General features: G+C 36.1%; 1 protein-coding gene across 4 annotated transcripts in view; it reads left to right on the top strand.

Annotated features, from left to right (window-relative positions):
* The window catches only part of NALCN (sodium leak channel, non-selective), a 228,022-nt gene that overhangs the window by 164,094 nt on the left and 39,377 nt on the right, over positions 1–24,551 (top strand). For all 4 annotated transcript variants that reach the window (XM_087967321.1, XM_087967319.1, XM_026668856.2 and 1 more), the window contains 4 exons: positions 13,773–13,909; positions 17,480–17,618; positions 23,544–23,617; positions 24,218–24,319. In XM_087967321.1, the coding sequence (XP_087823447.1) occupies positions 13,773–13,909; positions 17,480–17,618; positions 23,544–23,617; positions 24,218–24,319 (452 nt within the window). The remainder of the gene's footprint in view (positions 1–13,772; positions 13,910–17,479; positions 17,619–23,543; positions 23,618–24,217; positions 24,320–24,551) is intronic.

The following is a 24,551-nucleotide window of genomic DNA, read 5'->3' as shown; positions in this document are numbered from 1 at the left end:
GATCTGTCTTCATACACAACCTCTCATACCTCTCTTCCTATTAGTAATATATATTGATGACTCAAATGTAAATTTTCTTACATTTTTGCAATTTATGTGCTGCAGTACCTATAATCATGTGTAACAACTTCACCATCATTTAAACAACATTTTTCTCTGTATATATTAGCTAATTTTAGTTAATAATTTTTTCAAAATATTTTTTTTAACTTTTTATAAGTGCGCACAGATCTGACATACAATCTATATACATAAAAGCAAAATACCACTCACGCATCATCACAAAATCTCCAGAATCATAAAGCCTACAAACTTGAAATTTGGCACGTATGTTCCTCTTGGCTTCTAGGTACTCACTAAGAAAGGATTGTTTGAAATGACCATCAGAGCATTAATATTTCCTAAATTATTATTAATATGCTCTGATGCTAAGGAGTTCTACTCCCCCTCCCCACCTGAAAAGAAATCTGTTCCAAATGCAAAACACAAGCAGAGGAGAGGAGTTTCAGTTTTAGTTTCACAGCAGCAACCAGCTTTACTTACGGAACAGTTGAGCTAAGCCATGCCCAGGCTGCTTGCTTGTCTCCTTGCTCACACAGCAAATACTCTTTCACGTTCCAAACAGCCCTCAACTCTCTCACACACTGACAAGACGCTAGCCAGATGAATACCGATGGATGCTGGTAGGCAGAGACAGAATTTTTTCCCTTTATTTTCCTCCCCAAAAACTAAGCCCGACCACATAGTTTCATAGCAAAGCACAGGTATTGAGCTAGTAATCCTATATTTCCCAGTATGGTTGTCTTTTAAGCTTTTGTAGATGAATATAAATATAACCAATACCATTTAAGTCTTAGCCTTCTCTTGTTCAAAAATTAGCTAATCACAAATAAGTGCCACCTTTGGAATTTATATACCATTAGCATAGAATGTGTCAGTTTCCTTCAGTTTGATTCCTATGTGCAAACAGTGATGTGTTCTTTATATATACAGGGCCTGATTGTCAGATAATAATAAAAGTGGACTTTTAGCCTACTGCAGTTATGCAGAAGCTTTCCCGTATAAACAAATAGGCCACAGCTATGTCATGACAGATGGGTATCAATAATAAGCAGTGCTCTCGGAACAAGGAAATGAAGTGACAGGAAAGGTTATCTGTTGGTGGCTTGCTGAGGGTGGAGCAGGGGTGACAGTTTTGCTGAAGGAGATGCCAAATACTTTTGAATGAATGGGGAGAAAGTACAATAAAGAATATACCATCACCATAGCTTTTCAAGTTTTATTAGCAGATGTGACATAGATAGATTTTTACGGTCTTTTTATGATCTCCTTCTGTTAACAAATACTGAAGAGAGTCACTTTTCCCCCTTTCTCAAACTTTCCAGAATTTAGGGACATGCCACTTTGGATTCCATAATATTTCTCTGTTATAAGATTTTGTATTATTTTACTGGAAGTCAGTCCTATTGGATTGAATAACACTTACTGTGGGTAAAGACACTGCCGGGATGTGAAATCATTGAAGCAACTTAAATGATTCAGAAAATAATTGAGTGCGTGGTAAGTGTCTCCTTGCAGAACTCTCATCCCCTCCACTATCTCCAGGGATAAAAGGGAAAGGGCTTTAGATAATAGTTATTAGTGAATAGCGAACTTCAGTGGGAAACCTGAGATTGTAAGATGCTTTGCTGGTTGTTTTTTGTTTTGTTTTTTTACTTCAGCACAAAATAAATGCACCCAGCATCATCCTACTGGGTTTTAGAACATTATAGTTTTCATTCTCATGGAGCAGAATTCTTAATGTATTTCTTTGGGGAAATCTTTTCTTGCTTATGAATAGAAAAACAAACAATTTTATGAAGTACGGTTTATCACTTAAGGGTGCTGAACTAATTAAACCATATCCTCACATAAATCTTCAGAAATTAAATTCAAGTGCATACTTAAAAGTGAACTGCATGGTTTAGCAAAGGATAAATTTCAAATTGTATTATTTTAATCACTTAGGAAGTTGTAAATAGTCTACCGGCAATACTGTCATTTTGTAAAACTCCATAAAGAATTTCACAAGTATCAATCTAGTATCTATTTCAGTATTAACAAAAAAAAATTAATTCACAATTATACATAAAAGTGATTGGCATGAAAAGTAAATTATTGTCTCTTTGTTTCTTAAATGTTGCTATATGTTAAACTGGTTAGTGTTTCTGATGGCATTGCAAGAAAGAAAAGAAAAAGAAAAAAGCTGTAATATCTTTAGGTAAAAGTGTTACAGCATTCAGCTCAGATTAAAAAAAAAAAAAAAGCTAGTGAAAGAACATGCTATTTTTATAAATACTGCCAGACACTACTGCTGCCACTGGATTTTTTTACTTGATTGTCTACAATTTAGATGAATATTCTCCAGGAGTTCATAGCTTTGAGGGATTTTTCCCCCTTGAATATTTCCTTGTGAACTCCTAGATCTTTCATGTATTAAAATAGTTTTGAAATAAAACCAACCCAATACTTTTAGTAAAAATAATTACACTGAAATGGAAACAAAAAACCTATTCTCTAAAGCACCTGAAATCAGGACAAGAAGCAATGGGTGGAAACTAATCAAGAAAAGAAGCAACCTAGAACTATGGAGAATTTTCCTGACAGTTAGAACAATTAATCAGCGGAATGACTTGCCTCCAGAAGTTGTGTCTACACCATCACTGGAGATTTTTAAGAAGAGATTGAACAGCCATTTGTCTGAAATGGCATAGCGTCTCCTGCTTGGGTGGGGGGTTGGACTGGAGGATCTCTGGTGTCCCTTCTAACTCTATCATTCTATTTTGTTTTTCTTTTAGTGATCATTCATGTGACCATCAAGCCCAAAGAAAGTCCAGAATAGTTTAGGATCTCGTGCCATGGGCAGGGGGCTTGGACCAGAAGACCTCTAAGACCCTTCCCAACCCTATTATTCTATATCTATGTTACGAGTTCTTAGTGTAGAACTTTCTTGCCTAGGCAATAACCAGGAATAACTGGATAAAGCAGGCATCTAGTTATCTTTATCTCAAATTAATCAATTATGTGAGTACATATTTATATTTACATGGCAATATCAGACGACTGGTATTATTTTGGCTCAGACATTCGGTCAGTTCTGACTCTTTGTTAACAAATGGAAATACTTTGCAAGGTTTCCCTGTCTATAACAGTTTCATTGTGTTCTTGTAAGTCCATACTTGTGTGCAGGGATGGGATCCGACCAGTATAACTACCGGTTCTGTTGCTCTGCGTCGCGCACGTGCAATTTATGGCCTGCTGAGCTGCCCGGACAGCTGAGCAGTGCTGCGTGCAAGTGAGCAGCGGTTGGAAAAGCCCTTTTTTCCTGCTTTTTCAACCGCAGCTGTGTCGTGCAAAGCAGCTGTGGTTGAAAAAGCAGGAAATAAAGGTCAGGTAAGAGCCCGGCGGGCGGGTGGGCCAAAACAGCAGCAGACATAGAACCGGTTCTATGTATGGTCTCTGTTTGCTGCTTTTCAGAGCAACCGGTTCTACAGAAGTGGACAGAACTGGTAGAATCCCACCCCTGCTTGTGTGTCCGAGGATACTATCTAGCTCCTAGTCTTGTGTGTTCAAGGATACTATCTAGCTTCTTTTTCTATTACTTTCAGGACAAAAAATAAATAAAATGTGTTGGGCTCCTTGCCAGTGTCTCCTGTCATTGCATTGTTCAATATATTTTATCATTGTGCATACAAAATGTCTGAATGTTGGTTGCATTATTAATGCTTGGGCAGACTAGATTTACTTCAAATTGTGTGAATTATTTGTTCTTCTTGTCATTCAAGATATTGAGGGAGGAGAAGCATATTGGTGTATGGTGGCAGACTCAAGTTGAGCCTGGTAATAGCTTTTCAAACATTAACAGGCATAAGCTTTTGAGAAAGTCTGGAGAGGATAGGTTGGTTATATAGAGGCCAGTTATGAAAACATGCCTACATAAAATTTATAAACATTGTTAATTCAAAAAGTTCTACAATACTCCTTCTGATTTTTTAGCTGTTTGGTGTTCTCAAACATTCTTTCCATTAACAAATTTAAGGCCTTAGTTTTTAATTCAGTCTTTCTGATGGTCGAGTTTTCACAGTTCATATATTAAAACTTGAAACGCCATCCTTTGAAAATACTTATTTAATTGGCAGGTTGATATCTATGCATTTTACTTTTTTTTTTTAAACAAATTTTATTAATTTTAAAGACAAACAAATCATCATTAACCATTACATACTTGAACCTTTTTCCATTATAAATTTTACAAGTCAAATAAAACCTTATTTTATACAATATAGTTCTATTTTAAACCATTTCCATATGAGCATACAAATACCTCTTTTCCAGTTTCTCTTTACTTCTCTTTAACTCTTATTCAATTTCACTATTATTATTTCATCTATTTCTTTCTGACTTGGTTACCATTATTCTCATTCTATATTTCTGCAAGGTTTTATTAATTCTCCCAGAAACATAAACACACAACACACAAACATAAAAAATCTTTTAGGAAAGTAACTTGGCCCCAGGTACCTCTCTCTACATGGACTTCAATTATATTCATGCTCATCTTACATGTCATTACCTATTTTATTTACCATTCTATGTCTTCTATATTGGCTTCTCCACACATTTCACTCTTCTTAATTCTATCTTATTTAATCCATCTTAATTTGAGTCGTTATATTTGTATCTTTTGTCCATTCTTTATTATCCCTTTGTCTCATTCCTTATAATAAAAAAAAAAGAATTTCTCCTGAAATCACTAAACAGAGTATGATGCCTTTCTATCTTCCCCCTAAAATAATTAGATTAACATTTAAAATAACACCTAATACCCAATCTGATTCTGCTTGGTACATTCTATCTACTAATTTTCTTTTTTTTAATAAAGAAAAATAATAAATCCAAAATGATTAAATACATCGTTAAATAATAGATCTAAATATTGAATCTTATAACATTCCCATTGCCTTTTCCAAAGACAAATGCTACAATAATAATTTTATAATAACATCAATACCATAGTCATATTAAACTCTTTAATTAAAACTCAATATTCTAAACACTCCCTTTAATATTTTATTAGATTTTAAAATCAATCATTATTAAACATTTCAACATTTTAATCTCTTATTAACTCTTAAACCATTCTAATTTTCTATTTCTAATACAAATGCTACAATACCATTTTATGTACCTTGCAAAATCTTTTTTAAAGAAATTATACTTTACCCTTTGTCCCTAAATAAGATTCCTCTTTTCCCATCTGATTTCAAAACTTTGTGGCTTTTCTCCACCTTTTCCCTTTCTTTCTTCTCTCACCAGACCTTTCTACCCCTCCTTCTCCTAGCCTCTGCCTTACTGGCTTCCCTTCTCTGTTGTGTTCCTTTTTTCTTTTGTTTACTATCATTATATTGATTTTGCACCTTATTTTTCTCTTTCTTGAGTGTTTTTTTAAATCTTAAGTCCTTCATTTTCCTTCCTTTCTTTCTTCCTTCTTTCTTAGTTAAATTTTGAAATTCATTAAAGATGGCTTCTTCTTCTTCTTCTTCTTCTTCTGCTGCTGCTGCTGCCTCCATCTGTTGTAGTGTTTGTTGATAAGTAACAAGCGCCATTTCTAAAAAAAAGAAGGCTTCTTTCACACCATCTTCGCCATCTTTTTTTGTTTGCTCATATTCTTTTCTCAGTTCCTCAACAGAAAAAGCCATTATAAATCTTTTCTTTTCTTTTTTTTTCTCCCCTCTTTCTTCTTGCAACAACCAAGATATTTCAAAAAATAGAACAATCCCAAAGTCATCAATCAATCCAAGCCAAGACAAAGTTCTCACTTTCTCTTCCTGGGGTAGTATCAATCAAAAAAAAGAAAGTCCAAATCTGTATCTTAAAGCCTCATTGCAATACATTTCAGTCTTCAAATCCTTAAGGCTTCTCCTCCAACAAAATCTTAACATATAAATATATTTTTTGTCCTCTCCCTTCCCACTTATCACATAAAGCCAGTTTTTACCTAAAAAAGACAGGTTTCTCAGTATCCACTTGTTGATTCCGTAGGGAAGGAGAGTAAACTTTCCTTTCAGCACCTCAAAATTGCCGCTTATTTTCTCTTCTGGAAAGTATCATTCAAAAAGCCATAATTTCCAGGAATTGTGTTAAATATGTCTTAGAGTCCTGGGTCAACCAAGAAAAACTTTCACTCTCAAAGGTTTTCTCCTCTTCCTCCTGCGCATTCTTATCCAGCTTCTTTGTGGCGGCCATTACGGACCGCTGCTGCACCGTCTTGGGAAAAGGGGGTTCTGCCCGCCGGGGAGGGGGTCTGCAACACCCCCAAACCCCTCTCCGGATCCCCCCTATCTTCAGCCACCCCTGCAGGGCAGCCTTAGCTCCAAACCCGTCCGGATCGGAGCACCAAAAACGGCTAGCGCAACAGGGATCGCGCAGTGTCGCGAATCCCTGCCGCTCGCGAAGCCGACAAACCGGAAGACATCATTTTACTATTTTTTATGGATCTATGGTAGTCTTAGTCTCAACCAGCAGATGTCTTTTTGAGGGATCCTTGGTGTTCTCTGAGCTTGCTTGTTTCCTTACAAATGTTTTATTACCCTAACTAGGTAACATCCTCAGCAAGGAATGCTGTTTGCTGTCAGTTTATATTCTGATATCTTGCCTGTTTTTGTGACTACAAGACTGCAAAATTTAAACTGAATATTTTCTGAATACTCAGACTGAATGAAATATTATACTTAGTTTGATGTAGTACACTATAGAGAAGGAAGCCACAAACAGTTTCTTGATTTGGGAATAGACTTTTTAAAAAAAAACCATAGTATTTTTATGCTTAGGTGAGTCTAAAAGGAAACTCATGTTAAAAATTAGTGGTATAATGTAATGGAAACCTACTTTTACCTCAAGGAATTCATTTTATTGTTGGTTGTTTTTGACTTAAGGAAACAAGCTTTCTTTGAAATTCTAGCACTGCATAGAAGTTAGTTTAAAATTCCTGAAAGGAGCTGTATTCTATTATGTCCTAAAAATAATATGTAGATCCTGACAGAACAAGATACTCTCTAGGCTATAACATAAACAGTATATTTTAGACAAAACACCACCAATGAAAATATCACAAGAAGTAGTTCTTTATTCCTCCTTTCCTATCCAACTTAATTCTGATATTTGATAAGACAGGAACTGATAACATATTTTTTTCAAGGCACTACAGTACTGTGTTTTTTTTTCTACCATGAACATTCGATGTATTATAAATATATTATTATTTTACCTAATACTAAACTTAATCCAGATTGTTTTCCAATCAAAGCAGAAAAACTACTTTTTTCTACACACTCTACCACTTGGACTGCATACCGTTTGAGAAACTGACATAGAGGTTTGTGGGGGTGTGAGATTATGATAATATGTAAAGTAATTTCCCCTCACTGAGTGGCAATCCGAGAAAGATTGTCAAATTCTATTTATGCTTTTAATATCATATAAATAAACACTGTAGGAAAGGTTTGTGCTAAAATGTTCTTAAGTTCTGATTAAACAAAGAAACCAACTGAGTTCAGCAAACTATGAGTATATGCTGTCAAAGTATATAAACAATCAAAATGGAAAGAAAAACCATGAGAACATTACGAAGGATTTTCTGTATACTTTTTTTAAAATTCTTCTTCCTCTACCACTCCATATTCAGTATCATGGTTATGATAGTTCTCTCCCATACTATTACATTTTTAAGTATCTGATGTTGGAACCAACAATCATCAAAGAAGATGCAAACAACCCATTTGCTTTTTCTTGCAACTAAAGATAAATTTAGAAAAGGAGAAACTTTTTATTGATCTTTCCCAAAGAATGAATTTTTCATTTGCATAGCTATTGCTTGTGTATCTTTTCCCACAAGTGCCATCTTTTCACAATATATAGAATACCCTGACTGGATATGTTGTTCATATTTCTTGCTTATCTGATATTTTACTAGATGCTAGAAATTCTAGATGCTAGATTCTGTAGCCTTGGCTAACCATAGAATTTTCTTGAACTTGCATATGAAACTGCTCAATTTCCCAATTAACATAAGATCAGTAAAGAATAATTTTATAATGTTGACATTATTCCATGCAATAATTCCATGACATTATTTCATGAAATACATATCAGTAATCAGGAAAAAAAATCTAGTAAAACTAGTTGAAAAGTAGCCGTGGAAGCTCTTAATCACAATGTGTTTATAGTATAAAAAAGAAGATTGTATGAGTGTTATGCCTATTCTGATCTTGTGTATTACGTTGTGCTTTCTAACGATTTAGCTGCAGTTCCCATAATCGTTCATTGTTGGATTAGCCATTGCTGCAAGCATTTTGTGCGTTTTTGGAAATACATTTCTATGAACCTGGCATTGAAACAGATAGAAGGAAAGAGAACAACTGAAAATTAACTTCCACTCTACTGTCTGTATGTTAAATAGCATTCCAGCATTGAAATGTACCCAACTGATATGTTTACAAAGTCAATTCAGATCCTACCTTGATTCCCATGCTCTTTTGGAATATGGCAATCCAATTAATGTTAAGTTGTTGAAATACATCATGTTTCATCATCAAGCCCTATTCATTTGAAATGTCCCCTCATTTCCTAAACATTTTATTTCTTATCTGCTTGTGTAATTACTTACTCATTTTTTGTCGCGTTTATACCTCACATCACAGCCAGAAAGGTTCTCAATAAAAAAAGACACAGGTTTCCAAAGTGTTGGGCATCCTCACCATGAAGTCACTCATTGTAGCTAGCCAGTTTCAGGAAAACTGTGCCTCTTAGTGAGACCTCTTCATTCTAAATGCACCATTGATTTCAGACAGATCTGACCTTTTCAAAGAGTGTACCATGTGGATTAAAATAGAACATATTCATGAGTTCCTGTGAACATTTTATTTGTCAAATATGTGTGTGCCTTTTTCATATATTTGGCTGTTTAACAAAATGACAAATACATTTTTGAAATGTGTAAATGTAACTCCTCAACCCAAGATAGTGACTCATAAATAAAATCAGAGAAAAGATGACAGTGAAAAAAGTTACCCATTATTTAGTTGGCTATTCAAACTTGTTAAAAACTGTTCCAGTCTTAGCTTATTGCTGGTTGATATGGTTACATACAATCCTGACAAAACTTGCAAAATTAATTTAGAATGCTAACATTGGACTTAAATAATATTATTAATATTAGAATTAATTAGACTCCAATAAGGATTATTAGTAAAATTATTATTTTTCAGTTGTTCAACAAATTTTTCTAGTCATAATATTATTTAAAATGCTGGGATTTAAAAAAAACAGTGTTCACTCCAGCTTTACTAATTGATAGTACTTTGTCCTCCTCTTTCTCCATCTTGTAATTTCTTGTGTTTCCTGAAAAAGGATTGGTAGCCAATTCATTTTACAGTGCAATCAGAAATCCTTTTGTCCAGTTTCTGGTAATTCAGTGTATGTAGGACTGTAGTCTTTAAAAAATTTAGGAAAGTAAACATGTATTTTCGAGATCTTCTGTCTGATCCTCCAAAGAGATTTGGGGGCATATATGTTACTGCAGAAGGAAGGAGAATGGAAAAGTTTTATTTTTGTCAGCAAATGTTAGGCAACCCACATTAATATTTCATTTTTATCTTACCCAGAGGTTTAAAGTTTGATGGAAGCTGCTCTCTTAAAGCCCCATTTACTTAGTGAATGTCACTAATAAATAATTTTACCAAACGCTTACATATTAAACTAAAGTGCACTAAAACTAAAAAAAACCTGAACTCAGGTATGAACTTTAGATACAGAATTTGAAGCTAGAAAAGTTATTGTAAAAAAACTTTTATGTATTTTGAACCTTTGGGATAGAGTTGTAAACCATTGGGTGGAGGAGGTTAAAATAATGCAAGCAGTTTCTATAAATTGAACAATACAGAGGAAGAACAAGATATGCATCATGCTGAGCAAATATTGCACCCAAAAGTGTTCAAAGGCGCTAAGTGAAGTTAAATGTCTTATACTTCCCAATAGGTAGTATTATCTCAGCACGGCAGATATTGTCAGGCACTGCAGAATGATTTTGAGCTTAGATTATTTTTAAAGCATATTATTAATCATTATATTGTTTCAGCACAATGCTTTTTCCTACCCTTGCTTACGTACTCTTTTGCTAGACTGCCCCACAAATCAGTATTTTTATTGTTCCTCAGTTTTACCTATATTAAAATTGGCCACACTTTGTGTTGCCTTGTACAAACATAATTATTTTATTTGCTTTTGGCTTAATAGCAATAGCACTTAGACTTGATACCGCTTTACAGTGCTTTACAGCCCTCTCTAAGTGATTTTACAGAGTCAGCATATTGCCCCCAACAATTTGGATCCTCATTTTACCCACCTTGGAAGGATGGAAGGCTGAGTCAACCTTGAGCCTGGTGAGATTTGAACTGCCAAATTGCAGGCAAGAGGCAATCAGCAGAAGTACTGCACTCTAACCACTGTGCCACCACGGCTCATTAATGTATAAAGGTATCCCAAACAGAACATGTGAAGCTGCCACAAGAAAAGTGACATGGATTAAAATTGTAAAAGATGGGTTTGCATTACGATGGCTTAGTGTAGAAGGAATTCCCAAACTCCTGGTTGGCAGACCAATGTTTTTAACCTATTTTAGGGGAGGGGCTTGTCTTGAGGTTTTTAATGGGTGAAAGGCATGTCAAAATGTTTGCAGCTTTGAATCAAAACAGCAATAGATATTGGCTCCAACATATTCCCTGTGGTTCTACAGAAGAAGCTAGTCCCCTCAAACCTTGAATTAAAATTGCAACCCCTACACACACACACACACACACTCACACATACATACACACACCAAAAAAATATAGTTCTGGTTTAACATGAAAAGTAACTTTAGTCCTGTAACGTTTTTTCATGTTTTTGGTATTTTAAATAGAGTGGCATTCCATACACTAGTCATGCCATATGCCCAAAAAGCTTCTTTATATGTACCTAAAGGCTTTATTATGAGATGAGATATTTCATTCCTTCCCTTTGAAAAACCAACTGATATGGAAAAGGTAGACAGGGCACTTGGATGGCAGATCAAGAACTACTGGGATATGGGCTTACTAAAAACTTCTAGAAGAAAACAATAACAAGCCCATGCTGCATTGATGCACAGAAAACTGCATGAAAATAGTAGAAATGGCCCTCAACTCAAAGGGTGCCACTTGAGATATAAATTTGCTAAATTCTGTGGATAAGTTGCTACCACTAAAAATGTCTCTTACATTCTTTTCTACTGTTTAAGGGCTCTTTTAAAACATAAATGCTGTAGAACAGTTATCTGCCATTCTTGGTTTTGTTTTGTTTTTGGCAGTGCAGTTTTATTAAAAGCCCTCCTCTCTCCTCACTTTCTCCTTCACTTTGTACTGTTTCCTTTGGGGGGAGTGGATTATAAACTCCGTTTATGTTATTTTCCCATCTTTGATTGGTGTCAGTTTTCCCCCCTCCTGTGAAATATTTGAAATATTAGTTTACCATTTGGGTGAAGAGTCTTTGTCATTGATTTATTTGTCTATTTTTTTAAAGAACAACAGACAGGCTTTAATTTTTAAAAAGGACACACAAAATGAAGCGGAATATATAGGACCATATCACAACATGTTCTTAATGGACTTTTGAGTCTTTGATTAGAAGTTTCTGAATCCATCGGTACAAATTCACTTGCAACATTTCAGATTCACAGTGGTTGTGTGCAAAGTCTGTGTCTTTATAGAAGTGTGTCAGCGGTGGGATTCAAACCTTTTACTACTGGTTCTGTGGGTGTGGCTTGGGTGGGCATGGCAGGGGAAGGATACTGTAAAATCTCCTGTCAGAGGTGGTATTTGCCGGTTCTCTGAACTACTCAAAATTTCCGCTACCAGTTCTCCAGAACTGGTTAGAACCTGCTGAATACCACCTCTGAAGTGTGTATGCACATATAAGCAGATACACATCAATTAACCCCACATTTGTACCTGAAATGATATCCTTACTACTTCCACCCTCTTTGATGTCCCAAGAAGGGCCGAGGAAAAGGGCTTACTGGCTAGACTCCCTGTCAGCAACCTGGAAGGAATAGCACTTCTATCCTTTACAGGAAGCTTCGTTTCTCTGAAATGCCTGTCGCATCTCCTGATCTGTTCTGAGACTGTTTTAATTAGTATACTACCGGCAGTACTTTCATGCTAAGAATTCATTAATGATAAGATTGAAGATAATTGTGGTCCTTCCAATGCCCTTAAAGATCTCCTTATCCTTCACTATACTATCATTAAATCTGTACCTTTTGTTTATCCTTCAGCTCAAGGTGTTTCTAGGGTACATGCAGTTCGTTACAGCAAAAACTATTTGGAGGCAGTTCTCCTTCCACACGGAAGGCCGAAAGCAGAATCTGCCCATTAGACACCTTCAGATTATCTATGGTTGTTTATTCTTCATGAAACTTCCTAGAGAGCATGCTAAATTCAGTTATATGCCTGGTTTGCTTTAGTGAGACCCTTCATTTGGGCAGTCTTTATGAGGTAGGCACCCTGGAGTATGTAGATGCTGTGATATAAACAAATATCTATGTTGACTATTGGTAGGTGGGATGGTCTTTGCAGTGCATCTGATTGTGTATGTTTTAAATTATCATTCCTTTATTCTGAGGAAATAGGATATCAGAATTTAAGTTCCTTTTTCCTTTATTGGTTACATTCTGTGTCTGCCAAACTATTTCTTTCAAATTTTTGTACAAGTTAATGGGTGTGTTAGTAGCTGAGTAGCCACCATGGTTCATTTAAAAAAATATCTTCTTCCCATTATTGTTGCAAAAGAAATACCTTTGCCTATTAGCTATTGAAAATGGATATAATTCTCATAACAATATGCTCATTCCTTTGACTAAGAATGTATAGGAAAACTACTTCATTAAGTTTGTTAACTGCCTGGGAAATGTGTTTTCCCTTAGTCCTTTGCATATGTTATTTCTACCTCATTCTTCTTCTTATTTTCTTTCTGCTGACCGTTTATTTGTTTTTTTAGTATTCATACATGGTTGCCCATTTTATATACTCAGCTTTTGGCAGCTCACAGCAACAATAAAAACATGCAATATGAAAAACAATTTAAAAACCAAACATTCAAAAGACAGCATCTAGTTATTCTTTGAAAATAGCTGGAAGAGGACAGAAAATAAAGTCTTGAACCAAGTTATGCAGCCTTCAAGCTTCTTATAGTGCCACACCCTATTAATAAAATCCAAAACAAGATTCCTTGGTTTACTAAGAATTTAATAACTTCTAAGTCAACAGGGAGTCTGTTTGCAGTCCAAGTCCAAAACATAATTCTATTAATTAATAACAGAAGAGCTTAAATTGACTTTCTTTTTCTCACAGCATTTAGAGAACTGTGAAAAAACAAATATTTATACAACATCCTTTGCATTTAATATCCTTCAAGAAATAGACTGCTTGAGTTTCAGCTCCTAACAATAGCCTTAAAATAGTGAGAAACTGATATTAGAATGGTGTCAGAATTTTCTGTAGTTCTTTTCTGCCATCTAGTGGTTTTTCAACTGCTTGCATTTGTTCTGGAAAAAAATGTTCCGAAAACATTTTGTTCTGAAAAACAAAAACAAAAACCTAGGATGATCCCTAGGATGTTAGATTATCCAATTTTTATTTTTATTTTCTTTTAATTTTCAGCTGAAACAAAGTGAAGCAAATGCAGATACCAAGGAAAAGCTCCCATTACGGCTACGGATATTTGAAAAATTCCCTAACAGACCTCAAATGGTAAAGATCTCCAAGCTCCCTTCAGATTTCACAGTTCCCAAAATAAGGTAGTAAACTTTTTCTGCCTCCTTATTGCAAAGCTAACTCTTTTGAACTTCATAGGCAGAGGGTTTTTTGTTTTTAAGTTTTATATTTTGGGGTCTATAGTAGTTTGTGTTTAAATGTTCTCCTTTTTCCTGCCTCCTGTGCCAGAATGTACAACTTGCTAAGCCACTAGGAGCTGGGCAGCAGTTGTTGTTGTTGTTCAAAGTAATCTTCTTATAGTAATATGTTCTTAAAAATAATCCCCAACTATGTTCATAGGCTCTGACTTTAAATTAAGTAAGTTTGATAATTAACACTAACATATATAGGAGAAAAACCTGGTGACCTACTCCAGTTTTCCCCACCAAAGATGTGGAAGATATGGTACTGAGCAGTGAATCCCCCTAGCTGGGAGGTACCAATAAAGCTACAGGGAAAAAGCTAAGAGATTATCATAGTAGCAAGAGCATCCATGACACAGATGGGGTAAATCCTAATGGCTCTGCAGCTGTTGACACAGCTCCTAGTGAAAACATAATCTCTCCACTGTTGAAAACCAATTGCTTAACCACAAGGCCCCAGGAGTGGATGAAATTCCTCTTAAGTCACGGAGACCACTGCCAACTAAAGCACTGCCAGCACTTTGCCCAAATGTATGGAAGTCTGGACAATGGCCAAAAGAATTGAAAAGGTCAATATTTATCCCAATACCAAAGAAAGGTGATAGAAAGACTGTTCCAATCATGTGCCATAGCCTTGATACCACACATGTGTAAACTTCTCTTGAAGATAATCTAGCAATATTTGAATCCAACCGCCAACAAAGAACTGCTTGATGTACAAGCAGTATTTCGGAAAGGAAATCAAATTAGCAATCTACGTTGGATGGAAAAAGCAAAGGAATTCCAAAATACCTCTACATGTGTTTCATTGATTACACAAAACCTTTGACTGTGTTGACTATGACAAGCTCTGGAACTTTCTCAAGGAACTGGAAATATCACCATACTCCATTTAGCTCATTTAGTCATTCTTCTGTAATCAGGCAGCCGCTCAGAGGTGGGATTCAAATTTTTTAACAACCAGTTCTGTGGATGTGGCTTAGTTGGTGGGCATGGCTTGGTGGTCATGTGACTGGGTGGATGTGGCTTGGTGGTCATGTTACTGGCTGGGCATGGCCAACTCAACATTACTCACATCGAGGCACGCATCTCCTCGCCTGGCCTCTCGTGACTGTGGGGATGCTGCAACTGTCATAAGGGTGAAAAATGGTCATAAGTCACTTTTTCAGTGCCATTGTAACTTTGAATGGTCACCCCACATAAGTAAAGTACTAGCAAAGGAGGGAAAAAAACTCCAGAGAAGCTCCAGAGAAGTCTCGTCCTGCCAAGAATGTAATAAGAGTTAACGGAGAGGCAGTTTCTGTAAGCAACACCAGAATGTTTCCTTCCTGCCTTCCTTACAGGATTAGGCCAGTAATTTCTTCTAACAACCGGTTCTCCAAACTGCTTAGAATGTTAACAACCATTTCTAGCGAACATGTGCAAACCGGTAGAATCCCACCCCTGCAGCCACTGTAAGAACAGAATATCGCAAATTCCAATTATGGAATTCCAGTTATTCCAATTATGGAAAACATACTTTCTGATTATAAAAGTCCAGTCCAGTTCAGTACCATTAAAAAAAAAACCAAGAAAAAATAGCATGGTTGCACAAAGAACTCTCAGACCAACTAAGAGGGGAAAAAATAAGTACAAAAAATATGGAATCAGGGACACACATATGTAAGGCAGAATAACATCAAATAGACTAAGCCTACAAAGATAAAATTAGGAAAGCTAAGGCTTTTTATGAAGTAAAACTTGCAACAAATATAAAAAACAAATTTTAAAAGTTTCTTCCAACACAAAAACAAGAAAAAAGTCAAAGAAACAATCGGTCCACTAATGGGAGTAGATGGCAAAATAGTAACGGGCAGTAGAGAGAAAACAGAGCTGCTTAATCCATACTTTGCATCTTTACATCTTCATGTAAAAAGAAAACAGTACTCAACTTACCAAAAACAAAACCATAAATGACAGGTTAGAAATGCATATTAAAATATGAAAAAAGTAAGATAAGAAAACACTTGTCAGCTCTAGGATTCATATCACTAGGTCCTGATGGATTACATCCCAGAGTTCTGAAGGAACTGGCAGACATCATCTCAGACTCTTTGAAACATATCTTTCAAAGTTCTTGGAGCCCCAGGGAACTATCTGAGGACTGAAAAAGAGCTAATGTAGTCCCCATCTTCAAAAAAGAAAAAAAAGTTCCAGAAAATTACAGACCAATCAGCTTGACATCAATACTGGAAGATCTTGGAAAACATAATCAAGCAACAAATCTATGAATACCTACAAGTAAACAAAGTTATAACCAATAGCCATCATGAGTTTGTCAAAAGACAGATTATGCCAAACAAATTTTATTTCATACTTCGACAAAGTAACTAAATTAGTGGATCAGCAAAATGCTGCGGATGTAGTATACTTAGATTTCAGTAAAACATTTGTAAAGTATCATAAAGATATGCAAGCCACGGGCCTTGAAGAAGAAGATATGATAAAGTAGATTGCAATCTACTTCTTGGCAAAGTACAAATGTGAGAAGTATGTTAGTGAAGTATTGATTGAAATACTATTATTGCTGAATATATTTGCAAAAAATGGTCACAAATCCCAATTTGGATTCAAGTACATTGAGTTCAGTCTGATTCTCAATTATTGATTGCTTCACAATTAAAACATTACCTTGAAAATTAGAAAATCTCTTTAGTCAATTTATCTTGAAAGTCTGAAAAATATATGGGAGAATGATTTGGTATTAGAACTTGGTAATCATCCTTGAAACTGTCAATCATATCGAATTATTTTTAAATGTGTTTATCAATTGATAAGTTATGAAGTATTAGCCATAATAATCCATAGATTGCATTTGACTATAATAAAAAATAAACTTACTAAATAGTAATTTTTCTGGATTATATTGGAGGGATTGGTGGCGCAGTGATTAGACTGCAGTACTGCAAGCTACTTCTGCTGACTGCAATTTGGCAGTTCAAATCTCACCAGGCTCAAGGTTGACTCAGCCTTCCATCCTTCCGAGATGGGTAAAATGAGGGCACAGATTGCAATATGCTGACTCTGTAAACTTCTTAGAGAGGGCTGTAACGTGCTGTAAAGGGGAATGTAGGTCTAAATGCTATTGCTAATGCTATTATAAATACTCATCTGGTAATAATATCTCATTAGTCTTTTACAATGAATCTGACATAGGTCTACTATTTTCCACAAGCCCAATTGATAGAACATGCAAAAACGGATTCAGTTCCTATTGCTTGCTGCCCCGTTTATTATTATAAATTATAGAAAAAATAAAATATATTTTATTAGTATTTCAAAGTGTGGAAATTGTTCTATCAGACAACATAACAAAGAGCTTTGGATGATGTATAATATAAAGGATATATTTATTCAAATTTGGTTGTCATTTATTCGTTATACAAAGGAAATATAAATAAGAGGCAGTCTCCCCCCTCTCTCTCTCAAAAGGGAAAGCTTTATGAAGCAGTTTATTGATCGACAGCAGCAAGATACAACTTGCTTATTGAGAAGGCTTCCATCAGCTTCTTCTTCCTCCTGCGATCACTCTAAAAGGCTGGCAATTGAAGACAAATACATTGACCAGAAGGCAAGTCACTAGATACAGCAGTATATAAAAATCTCCACTCATATTGTGATCTGATGTCTTAAATGTATATGGGATGTCACTGTAGCTGGTGATTACATTGAACTCATCATTTTTCTAGCCAGGAATGGATATAAACTAACCTGTGTGGGGTTGGTGAAGACAGGGCTTTTTGTAAAGGTTTGTGATTGATGCTATGAATAATAGAAGAGTTCTTCAGAAAGTGAATTTGTGTGCATATGTGTGATGACCCACGGCATGGCACAAAGGCAACACAGCCAAATAAGTAAGAAGAGTTCCTTTATTATCTCCAACTTTGCCCGCAATGTCCTGGTTACCTTCTGGCTAGAGAAAAACTCTCCCAGGAACAGTCTTTGGCTGCAGAGAATCAAATCTAAAACGTGGTCAACAAAAACTGTAACTATAAGTCCAGTCAAGGCAAGATGAGGTAATTAGTCTGGCAGGGCAGGAGAAGGAATTTCAGACGTGAAGGAATGGCCATAATTCAACACTGTTGGTAGGTTGCCAGGAACACAAATAACCAAAGTCAACACAAGATAAATTCACGTTTGCTTCCAGCAGACACCACACTCAGCATGCATCTCTTTTAAACTCTCTTCCCAAGTGTGGCTAATGAAGGGAATCAGGGCCCTTTCCTTCCTCGTAAGCCACACAACCCACGTTGCTCTCTTCTCTGTTCCTCCCTGTGTGCCCTAGGATGAAGAGGGGGTGGGCCTGGGCCTTCCTCTGAATTCCCTCTCCCTTGCTCTACCTCTCCCTGCTTTGCCCAGGTGGACTTTGCCATTCTCCAATTTCTTCCACAGCCAGCAGAGCCACATTCCCACTCCCTGTCAGCTGTTCGGCCTCCCCCTCCGAATCAGCTTCCGACAGGGGCATGACAATATGTTTTTTTAAAAGAAACATTTCATGGTCTTTCTGAATATTGATACTTCCAATGTTGAAAGGCAAAGAGGGACAATATGATTCAGTTTACCAAGCTCTACAACAGTCAACATCAATCAAACAACAATGAATGCTCTGTACATGAAGTCATAACTTCTGGAATCTGTTTTTTTTTTTAAGATCAGAAAAATATAAAATTAAATGTCAGTCATCTAGGAAGGATCTTTTCTGGATTGACTTAGTTTCCGGTACTCAGCAGGAATTTTATCTATGTGACTGGAACATGAGATTGCATTTTGTTAGATGATTATAGCTTTCCACAGAGGCAATTACCATAGCAACCTGACATTTAACTATATCCTCCAAAGTGTCTTTGCTCCAATACTCATTTGAAATGACAATTTTTAAAGATGAACATTTGTCTGTGTGCACGGAAAAAGAGAAAGATAGCACAAGCTATAGAAAATGTTAATTAAACATACAACAGTGAAAACAAAAACAAAAGAAATAGTCCGCTGACAGCTGTCAGATTCCTTTGTGTGTATACTATCTGTAGTTCATGCAGTGTGAATCAAGTGACTCAGAATAATAAATGATACCATGAGAATGATAAAATTATGAGAATTAGATCACAACATTTAACAGAAATCAGATTTTAACTGTGGCTTGCAGAAGTCCTTTTGAGAAGCTGTCTTTATTTTGGCACCTCTCTTTGTAAAACAAATAAAATGGATATTGACTCATCTCAGCTTTATTGTTAGAATTACTTCTACTTTAAGCTATTTTTAAGAGTATTTATCACCTGTTGGGCTAAAGACCTTTATTAACAGGAATTTAACTGAAGCCTCTGAAGGTTTTCCCATCCAACTCTGCAAAACTGAGATAGAATGAAATTATTTAGAATACCTATTGAAATAATAGTAAAATTTTCCTTAAGGAAGACGCTAGGTGTAATAATAACCCAGGGAACACAAAATCATAATCAAATAAACAGAAAATAGAAATTAGCATTCTGTATCAAAGTTTCTCAATTTTGCCAATTTTAAGTTATGTGGCTTCAACTCCCAGAATTCTGTTTACACAGCTTAAAGTTATCAGTGTTAAGAAATACTGTTCTATATCAGTGGTCGCTAACCTTTCCGGCCTTGTGGACCAGTGGGGAAGAGAGAGGGGTTGGTTCCGCATGAGCCGCAGGCATGCACAGCTCCATTTGCATGAGTGGTGGGCACGCACGTCGTTTGCGCAAATAGAACTTTGTGCACACATATGCTCGTCTGCTGCTCGCAATGTGGAACTGTGCATGCATGTTCAGCCACCACTTTTGCATCCCTGTTCAGAATGGCCTATGGCCTGGTAGTGGCCTGGGGATTGGGGACCCCTGTTCTATATGGTTAACTGTTTCCTGTAAGAAGAGAATACATCTTTAAAGCATAGGGAAGATTGCAAAGTGAATTTCAAGTGACCTAAAAGTCCTAACAGGATTCCTGGTGGTCTACCATCCAGGTCCTGGTGAACTCTCCTTAGCCTTTTTTGCGACAGCTATGATAATCTAGAGAAAACATCTGGGTCCACTAATGTGAAAGCAAGTTTAATAAGAAAAAGGAATGAGTTTATTGACAATTTATTTCTTTAGTGAAAATACACTAAACCACCATGAGTTCGTCAAAAACAGAACATGTCCAAAGTGGGGAAAAGTGGAAAGAATAACTAAGATGATTAAGGGCCTGGAGATAAAAACATATGAAGAATAGTTGCAGGAATTGGGTTTGGCTAGTCTAGAGAAAAGAAGGACTAGGGGTGACATGATAACAGTATTCCAGTATTTGAGGGGCCACTACAAAGAGGAAGAGGAGGTCAACCCATTTTCCAAAGCATCAGAAGGCAAGACAAGAAATAATGGATGGAAATGAATCAAGGAGAAAAGCAACCTGGAATTAAGGAGGAATTTCCTAACAGGGAGGACAATTAACCAGTAGAACAGCTTGCCTTCAGAGGTTGTAGATGCTTCATCCCTGGAGGTTTTAAAGAAAAGACTGGAGAGCCACCTACCTGAAATGGTAGAGGGCCTCCTGCTTGAGCAGGAGATTGGATTAGAAGACCTGTAAGGCCCTTTCCAGATCTATTCTGATTAGTCTCATGAAAAGAAGGACTAGGGGAGACATCATAGCACTGTTCCAATATTTAAGGGGCTACTACAAAGACGAGGGGATCCAAATATTTTTCAGAGCACCAAAAGACAAGATAGGAAACAATGGATGGAAACTAACCAAGGAGAGAAGCAACTAAGGAGACATTTCTTAACTGTGAGAGCAGTCAACCGATGGAACAGCTTGCCTTCAGAAGTTGTGGGGGCTCCATCTCTGAAAGCTTTCAAAAAGGGACTGGACAACCATTTATCTGAAATGGCACACAGTCTTTCCTGCTCAAGCAGAGGGTTGAAGAACTCCAAGATCCCTTCCAACTCTGTGATTCTATGTTCTAAATGGGCAAATTTATTTTATGCCAGGCACCTAGTTTCAGTGGATTGCAACTAAAACTAGTTTATGTCTATACAATTAGGTGAGATATTGCAGATTTTTAGAATTCAAGAGGCATTTGACAGCAGTTTTTTTTTAATCATAAGGGATTATTTTATTAGGTAACATGAATAAAGTCCCTCCCAATGGTATACAATTTTTATTTATCAGATTCCACCATTCCTCTGGGAATTTAAAGCCACCTGCATAAGACTTGCTCTTCCAATTTTCCCCACGAGCCAATGAAGAAGGTTGGACTGAAGGTTGCAATTCAACCAAAGTCACCTAGTAAGCTTCCATGGCTGAGGCGGAAATTGAATCACTGTTTCTCTAGTCCTAGTGCAACAGTTTAACCACTATACTGCATTGTTTCTCACTCGGTAGCATGGATGAATCCATGTAATGCTAATCATTACAGCTTTGCAGAATTTCAGATTTGAAATTAAAAAAAAATTCATCGCATATGGGGGCATGAATATAATACAGTATCAATCTGCAACTCCAAGAAATAACTGCATCTTTTTCTGGTGTATCTTCTGCAGTTGCTTCACCATCCTGGAAAAAGATGCAATTGGTTTAAGCAGTTGCAGATATTGTAGGTGCTGTGCTGGCACACATGCACACATACACACACACACACAGGGGGGGATCATTTTGCCTTTGAATCTGAAGCTTTGCATTCCCCTTCTCCTCCTCCTCTTCTTCCCCCCTCCTCTCTATTCTAAGACTGAAGCGACATAGTTCTAGATACCATTGAAAAAACCCCAGTTAATGAGAAAAGTCTTGTGCAGGAGGTTTTGTACAATATTTCCATATAGAAATTCTAATCCATACAGTCCAGTCAGTTCCAATAACTCATCTAATATTTTGAGTATGCTTGCTGGAAACCAAATATCATTTCATTCAGTTTGGCAACCATACTTTAATTTATATTAGATTATAAGTTGATTTATCAAGCTAAATCATGCTTGATAATCAAGCAGCCTTTATGTGGCCTTTCATTCTCTGAAGTTTTGCATTTTTCTTACAAACTATATTTGTAGCATTATTATTATCCTCATTATCAACAACATTGCTTTTTACATTCATGTTTTCATATAGAAATGCATTTATTTCTATGATGTCTGGGTTGTTGTCAAATATGAGCTTCCCCATTCATATATCAAATGTATGTTTATCTTGTCTTTCTTTTGAAACCATCTGCCTTCCTTGAAGCAATTTTATAATCCTTATAGGTCTGGCAGATTTTTCTCTCTTAATCAGTGTTTTTTTTAAAGGCAAGTATGTTCTATATCCATAGAACTGGATTTAGTGCATTACAAAATAAACATTGGAAGATTTGGCATTAAAAATAAAAAGAACTGCTGATCTATATTTCAATAAAAGTGTGTGGTGTAATTCTTGTGAAGATCTTTCAAGTATCTTTCAATGTACATATTAACATACTAAATCCCCAGAATGTTCAGAGTATGCATGTAAATTAGATGTAATATTTCTTTCAAAGGAGTCTGCAATATAATTCTATGAGCAAAGTTTCACTGGAGAATTTCAGCATCATATTCACAACATACCGGCATAGTAGAAGTCAGAGTCCTTATTCTTGACTCTTGACAAATGTATCTTTTCTTTTGTATACACTGAGAGCATTTGCACCAAGACAAATTCCTTGTGTGTCCAATTACACTTGGCCAATAAAGAATTATGTTCTGTTATATTCTATTCTGTAATATTCTGTTCTGTTCTGTTCTTACTGAAGAGCATAGTGGAAGATAAGGCTCTGAATTCTTTAGATGCAAAATTTCCACAACCCTACGAAATCCCCACCACTGGTACTACAATGGGACAATTGGCCGCAGCTGCCTGGCCCCACCCACTTCACCCCAGCTCCCTTCCTCTGGCCAACCCACCCATTTCTTCCCCATCTGTCCCTCCCCTGCTGATCCTCCCCTGCCACTCATTGCCTGCAGCTTGTGCCCTGCCACATTGCCCTGGGCAATTCACTACAGGATGATTAGCTGTGGCCAACTTGCCATATGGGACAATTAGCCACACATGTTGAGATTTCACAATATTGAATATAGAGATTGGAAACCAGAGGGAGATTCTGATATATTTTATCATTTCAGGACTGTCCTTTTCATTTTTGAAAGAGAAAACTTATTAATTTGTCATAAAACTGCCTAGATAATTTATAGATGACCATTAATAATTGTACTTATTTATACATGGGCTTTATTTCCTGCCTTTTCACTAATGATGAGCATAATATGTCGGTATACTAAGGTATATGCATAGAAAATATGGTATCATGTATACTATATGGTATAGAATAGAAAAATTACCCTAAAATTATTGGTCCCAAATCATCTTCCAGATGAAGTCCAAATAACTCTTGGTTCACCATAATAGTGTTAGACTGCTTCCATTTGATTTCAATAGCTAAGGTTTTAAACTACATACTCTTAAGTACTAAGACTGTCAATAAAGTTGGTTTCCTTTTCTTTTACAGCTTCGCAAATCTGTTTTCAGCATTAGGGCAAGAAATCTTCTGGAGAAGGAGTCTGCAATCAATAAAATTCTCAGGTATTAAAGAGGGATTTGAAGTTCCTTTCATTATGAGTAGGTTTCATGTAAAATGAAAGCAATGTAAAATGCAATCCATCACAGTTCACAGCTTGGGATCCAAGTTCCACACAATGGCTAAGTCTAAATCAAGAGCGAGGCGAAATGGAGAAGCTTGTCATTTTACTGGTGAGACTTACTGACAGCTGACTTAGTGAATTAGTCTTGACCTAGCTCTTTTCATCCTATCTTGAAAAATGGCATTTATTATTCAAACCTTTCCATCCCTTGCATAGACAATGTTTGAGAAAGCTGTCTCCTATCTTTCCTGAGGGCTGCATGACACTATGTGACAACTAAAAAGACCAAAGAAGTACTGTGTGCAATTTCCTGGCTATGTATGTTCCAAGTTCAATTTTAAAACAATACTTTGGAGCATGATGGTGCAGATGTAAGTCTAGAACTCTTTAAGACAACTGTGCCATTTCCATGATCCCAGATAATTATGTAGGTTCTTTAAAAAGTTGCATACTATTTACATTCAAACTCTGAAATGCATTTCCTAAATGCTGTATATCCCTAATTATTACTTATCTATTACTTACGTATCTGTTTACCTAGAGCCTGTACCCGTCAGCGTATGCTTAGTGGATCTTTTGAAGGACAGCCTGCAAAAGAACGATCTATTCTTAGTGTTCAGCATCATATACGCCAAGAACGCAGGTAAACAGAACTCAATAAAAACTTTTAGGAACATGTTCAAAGTAGAAGATAAAATTCTTGTTACACAACGAGTAAATTAGAATTAGATCATAATAAATAATAGCTGCACTTTTATTGCAATAATAACGATATTCATCATAATAGAAAACTCATATTTCATATAATTGCTTTCAAGATATCTAAGTTCTGGAAAACAGGAAAACAGTCAGGAAAAAAATTCCATAAATAGACT

Source organism: Notechis scutatus, chromosome 5, assembly GCF_049901735.1.
Source record: "Notechis scutatus isolate UNSWTSFEM ecotype Mainland chromosome 5, rNotScu1.2, whole genome shotgun sequence".
Lineage (NCBI taxonomy): Eukaryota > Metazoa > Chordata > Lepidosauria > Squamata > Elapidae > Notechis > Notechis scutatus.
This window is presented reverse-complemented; position numbering and strand designations above follow the sequence as displayed.